General features: G+C 34.8%; 1 protein-coding gene across 1 annotated transcript; it reads left to right on the forward strand.

Annotated features, from left to right (window-relative positions):
* The first annotated feature begins 429 nt into the window (after nt 1–429).
* Nucleotides 430–5,901, forward strand: LOC145000948 (uncharacterized). The gene is made up of 16 exons (XM_078960251.1): nt 430–1,301; nt 1,406–1,492; nt 1,579–1,783; nt 1,880–2,012; nt 2,157–2,249; nt 2,335–2,416; nt 2,509–2,568; nt 2,873–2,925; nt 3,015–3,181; nt 3,260–3,549; nt 4,484–4,786; nt 4,859–4,926; nt 5,041–5,097; nt 5,179–5,272; nt 5,363–5,503; nt 5,579–5,901. The coding sequence occupies exons 1-16, from the start codon at nt 696–698 to the stop codon at nt 5,657–5,659; spliced, it is 2,520 nt and encodes an 839-aa protein (XP_078816377.1). The 5' UTR covers nt 430–695; the 3' UTR covers nt 5,660–5,901.
* The last annotated feature ends 478 nt before the right edge of the window (nt 5,902–6,379 follow it).

The raw sequence follows: 6,379 nt of genomic DNA on the forward strand, positions 1-6,379 counted from the left end.
TTTTTGGTATAAATAGGGATACAAGTGACTAAAATCGCAGATGAACTAAATTCATCTACGATTTCCTCTCAATTCATCTGCAATTTGTTTTTTTTTTTTTTTTTTTTTATTTTATTAAATTTGACTACCAACTGATAGTATTTCATTAGAAAACAACCATATTATATATAGATTATTGCAAAAATATTATCACTTTTACTGTTACCTACAAATAAATATAAATGCTCCAAAAGCAAAATATATCATTTATAAAACAGAGGACTAAACTTGGGTCGAGATGAAATTTAAGGGTGCAACTCATAACTTAATAGTAAAACAATAGCAAAATCTCAAAGGACTGAAAGAGAAATAAAAGGGTAGTATCGTCCTTTGCTAGAAGTTTCTGGTGGGGCTTCCTATTTTCACCCAAACGGTGTATGAACAAGCATGCATCCCTCTAAATATCTCTCTCTCCTCTAGCTTCAATCCCCTTTCTATCTACACACAAACCCTTACAAAATTATAATTCAGAATCGAATCTAAAATCCCAAATACCAAAAATAGTATTTCGTGTTCATCGATTCTTCCATAGAAATCGGTGTTTTTGGCCTTAAATCGAAAATTTTAGGGTTTTCGCTGTGAATACAGCTGTAAAACAAATCTCTCCGAAAGATTTGCTATTTCTATTCTTAAATTTGTAATTATTTTCTGTTACAATGGCAAACGGAACAGACGGTGAAGAATACGTGTTTTTATCATCGATTCGCCCTGGTTTGAAACGAGAATTTGCGTTCGCAATGAAATCTCAGTCGGAAAATTATGGATTCTGTGGTCGGACGCGCGCTCGGAGGGCGCAGATGTCGCCGGAGCCTTCACCTATCAATAAGAAATCAAAAACTGCCGATCTAGGTAAAGGAAAAGAGGAGAAAATCGAGGTTTGTTCAGAGAAATTAGTGGTCGAAACGATTTCGAATACGGATGAGGAGGAATCGAAAAGTGACGTTGTTGATCCCGGTCGAGCGGTTATTGAACCAATGAACGAAGTAAAATCAGAGCCAATGGATGACTCAGTAAGGTCGACGAGAATTAGTTCTGATTTGAAACCGGGGAAGTCAGACGGCAACGAGGATGATAAAATCGCAGAGAAGAATGGGAATGTGATTAGTTCCATTGTTACTCCATCAAATGGCAACAATGACAAAAAGTTAGAAATAAAAATGTCAAAGAAGATTGTGCTGAAGAGATTTCCAACAAAGCTGAAGGAGCTTCTTGAAACCGGTTTGCTCGAAGGATTACCAGTTAGGTATGTTCGTGGCGCAAAGGTAAACATTCACATCTGATAAACTGAAAATCAGGCCTCTTCTATCATAATTCTAGTCATTTTGTTGCCATTTCATCGCGGCTTATCAATCATACTGTTCATCAGGTGAGAGGAAATTCAGAAAAAGGTCTTCCAGGTGTAATCAACGGAGCTGGAATTTTGTGTTTCTGTGAATCATGCGGTGGAAAGGAAGTGAGTTCGTTACATGCATTTCTATTTTCTTGTTCATATCATGAGAGAAATACTTGAATGCTGATTAGTAATATCTTAAACTGTAGGTTGTCACTCCTAATCAGTTTGAGTTGCATGCTGGAAGTGCAAATAAGCGGCCACCAGAGTACATTTACTTGGGTAATGGCAACACCCTAAGGGAGGTGCTCAACACTTGTAAAACTGCTCCATTGGAAGGATTGGAAGAAACCATTCTAAAGGCAATAGGTTGTTCATCTGAAGAGAAACCTACATTTTGTCTAAATTGCAAAGGTGAGTCATACATTTATGTTCTAGTAATCTAGAGTATACCACTTGCATGTAAAAATAGGATCATCTCTTAACGCCTCATCTCTTGATGACATATAGGGTCCATACCTGAATCAGGCAGTGGCAAAACAATGCTTTTGTGTGATTCCTGCATGGATTTGAAAGAGTCTCAACCTCCTCCCCTGATCCAGACCCAATGTAGCCCTAAGCTACCTAATGATGGTAGAGACAGGTATTCTCAACCTCCTCCTCTAATGAATGCACACAAATCTTTACTGGATTGTTTATTTTCTGTATCTCAAATGTAGCACTTAGCCAAGTACCCTGTTTCTTCTATGTAGTTCAATTCTATAATTTGTATACTCGAAATATTCAGGTCAGCATCTCCAGTATCTGCCCCACACTCTACTGCCCGAGTAGCCATAACTAGTACTGGAAGAAGCAAAGGACAAGGAAGGCTAACCAGAAAGTTAGTATTTTTATCTTTTTGACTTTCTCTTGTCTTCATTTTCTAGATATTCATAAAATAATGTGGTTTTATCTGTTATATGTAGAGATTTGCGAATGCACAAACTGGTATTTGAGGAAGATGTGTTACCCGATGGAACAGCCTTAGCTTATTTTGCTCGTGGAGAGGTAATTTATTTTGATAAATAGGATATATCTTTTTTTATTTATGTTTATTATTTCAACTCTCTTGATAATCCAATCTTTTTGATGGTTGGCAGAAACTTTTGGAGGGTTATAAAAAAGGGGCTGGAATCTTTTGCTTTTGCTGTAACACTGAGGTAGGTACTTGGTGGTGTGTAAATCTTAGGGAGTGTTTCGTAGTTGGTATGATGATGGAATAGAAGTAGGAATGGAATGGTTCATTCCAATGAACAAAACATGTTTTTTTTTGCCTGATGGAATGGAATCAACTATTTTCATTCCTTAGCCACTAGTTGTTCTTCTTCATTCCATTGTGGAATGGAACAACTCATTTCATTCCTACATGCCAATGAAACATGACTCTTTTACCATTTTACCCTTTTATCTAACCAAACTTACTCTTTGGAATCACTTTACTAACTTCCTTTACTTGACAATCAGGTCAGCCCCTCACAGTTTGAAGCTCACGCTGGTTGGGCTTCACGTCGCAAACCGTGAGTTTCCCATTTTACCCCTTTACTATATTCCACTATTCTATCAATCATCCAATCTAATCTTGCCACATGTACTTCCTTTTCAACAGTTACTTACACATATACACATCAAACGGAATCTCTCTCCACGAACTCTCAATCAAACTCTCAAAACACAGAAAATTCTCAGCAGATGACAACGATGACCTCTGCTCCATCTGTGCAGATGGAGGCGAACTTTTATGCTGTGATAATTGCCCTAGAGCCTTTCACACTGGTCTGATTTTCTTTATTTCTTAAAAATCTTTTTTAACATTCTGTTGAATTTGCGAATTATGAATTTATAATCTTGCAGAGTGCATCTCGGAGGCTGTTCCAAATGGTACATGGTACTGCAAATACTGCCAAAACATGTTCCAAAAGGAAAAGTTTGTTGAAAGAAATGAAAATGCAGTTGCTGCTGGAAGAATCTCAGCCATTGATTCAATTGAAGAAATAAAACGTTGCATTCGTGTTGTTGAAAATTTTGAGCCTGGGGAACCTGGTGTCCCTGCTAAAAAAGGAGCTCCTGCTTGTGTTTTATGCAGGGCACATGATTTTAGCAAGACTGGCTTCGGCCCTAGAACTGTCATCATATGTGATCAGGTATTGTTTATTATCTAGAGTAAATTACTATTTTGGTCCCTGTGTTTTACCAAAATTGCAAGTTCACTCCAAATTTAGTATCAATATGGTCCCTGACCCATATGAAACAACTTCAAATTCATGACTGAACTTGTGGTTTTGGTTCTTGTTTGAGGTTCTTGTAAAGTTTTTGGTCTCTGTTCCAAGTAAATTGACTATTTTTGATCCCCAGGTGTAGCTGAATTTTGCATTTTTGGTCCCAAAAACAATTTTCTTGCAATTTTGGTCCCCAAAACAATTCTCTTGTGATTTTGGTCCTTACTTGAGGTTCTTGTAACCTTTTTGGTCCCTGTTCCAAGTAAAATGAATATTTTAGTTGGCTGATTATAGCTTATTTTTGCAATTTTGGTCATAATAAGTATTTTCTTGCACTTTTGGTCCTTGTAACCTTATTGGTCCGTGTTCTGAGTAAAATGAATATTTTGGTCATTGAGCATAGCTTATTTTTTTCAAATTTGTATTTCTCTTGCTAATTTGGTCATTATTTGAGGTTCTTGTAATGTTTTTGGTCTATGTTCTAAGAAAATGGTTATTTTTAGTCCCTGAGGATAGCTGATTTTGCAATTTTGCTCCTTATTGGAGGTTCTTTGTAACGTTAATGTTTTTTGGTCTTAATTCAAAGTAAAATGACTCTTTGGTCCTGGAGTATAGCTAGTTTTTCCAGTTTTGGTCGCAAAGGTAGTAATTTTACTTTGAACAAGGACCAAAAATGTTACAAGAACCTCAAGTAAGGGACCAAAATTACACTAGAAAACATTTTGGGGATGAAATTGAAATAATCAGCTATACCTAGGGACCAAAAATGTAATTTACTCTTTATCTTGTATAATTTGTTCACATGGTGTTTTCCTATCTAAGATTATAACAAATTGTTTTTTTTTTTTGTTTTGTATAGTGTGAGAAAGAGTACCATGTTGGGTGCTTGAAGGATCATAAGATGGACAACCTTAAAGCATTGCCAAAAGGAGAATGGTTTTGTTGTTCCAATTGCAATGAGATTCATGCATCTTTGGAGAGCTTAGTGGCTGGTGGTCAAAAGATGCTTCCGGAAGCTTCCATGGGTGCTATAAAAAAGAAGCAAGCCGAACAAGGCCTAGAACCCAGTGCTGACCTGGACATCAGATGGAGGCTTTTATGTGGCAAAATGGGTTCTGATGACACAAGAGTTTTGCTATCCAAAGCAGTCGCCATTTTCCATGTCAGTAATTGATACTTCCTTTTCATTTCATTATAAATTATTATTAACATTTTTTTTTATAACTAATTATAGGATCGGTTTGATCCAATTGCTGATTCCACCACCAGCCGTCTCGATTTGATTCCCCACATGGTTTATGGGTAATTCATTGATTTTGTTTTTTAGTTAAGGGAATTTTTTTTATTATGAAATTGTATTAATCGAAATCTTCTTTTTTTTTTTTTTTTTTTTTTTTTTTTTTTTCCAAATTACAGAAGAAGCTTAAAACAACAGGATTATGGAGGAATGTACTGTGCTATATTGACAGTCAAGTGAGACCATAGCCATCTCTTATTCTAAAAACTTATATGTTTTTTTTTTATAAACATCTATAAAATTATAAAAATGTGCAGCTCAACGGTGGTATCTGCTGGCATTTTCCGTATATTTGGGGAGGAAGTAGCCGAATTACCTTTAGTGGCAACAAGTAGCGAATGTCAAGGATTGGTGAGAGAGCATAAATTTGATTGAGTATATTATATTATATTATATATTATATTTATTTATTAATTTAAAATGTTGGTTTTGTATATGTAGGGTTATTTTCAAGCTCTGTTTTCTTGCATTGAACAACTTTTAGCTTCACTGAATGTGAAAATTCTAGCACTTCCTGCCGCTGATGAGGCTGAATCCATATGGGTTAATAAGTTCGGGTTTGAGAAAATGCCTGATTCAGAGGTCTGTTGTATTATTGTTAAATATAATATTATAATTTATATTTATATTTATACTTGTATGACTTGAATGGTGCAGTTGAAGCAGTATAGAAGGAAGTATCAGCTGATGGTGTTTCAAGGAACCTCGATGCTTTACAAACCTGTTCAGAAGGAATGAACAGGTGGCAGTTGTTGGTTGGTGGATAGATAGTGAAGTTTTTTGGGGGTGATATTATTGTTATTATTATATATGGAAAATTATAGTGGTAGCAAATATTATTATTCCCTTATATTGGTACAGAAGGTGGTGGTGGTGTTTTTTTTTTTTTTTTTTTTTTTGGTTTTTTGGTTTTTGTCATAGTCCGATTAAAATGGGCAATTTTGGAAGATCTATATATATTTTGTTTTGGAGTTTTTGTATGGTGATAACGGTTTTTATATAATCTGAAAGACCCATGTTTTCCCTCCTAGATTTTCCTTTCTTACACGAAAGTACTAATAAACATAAAGTTTTTTTTTTTTTTTTTTTTTTTTTGGGAATAAGTTGGCATGTGCAGTTTCAATGCTTTTATTTTTTATTTTTATAACTATAATGTATTCTTTTTTTCTTTTCATATTTTATATCAGAGTTGTATTGAAATATATTCTTTTAATAGTGCCCTATTGAAATATTTGTGTTAAATTATGATCTGAATTAACAGAAAACAAATTAAATGAGAGGGTTATATATATAATACTTTAGATATATGTGGAAAGTTAGTTACTATTTATATATATTTTTTGAAAGAGATTTAAGTTCATTCAAGTCCTTAAAGTTGGTAAAAAAAAATCATGTGTCGGTTGCTTTATGCAAAACATAGGTCGACAATTGTGAATGTTTTTAACACTATAAGTGGCC

This window comes from Lactuca saligna, chromosome 6 (genome assembly GCF_052625555.1).
Source record: "Lactuca saligna cultivar CGN05327 chromosome 6, ASM5262555v1, whole genome shotgun sequence".
In the NCBI taxonomy this organism is placed as follows: Eukaryota; Viridiplantae; Streptophyta; class Magnoliopsida; order Asterales; family Asteraceae; genus Lactuca; species Lactuca saligna.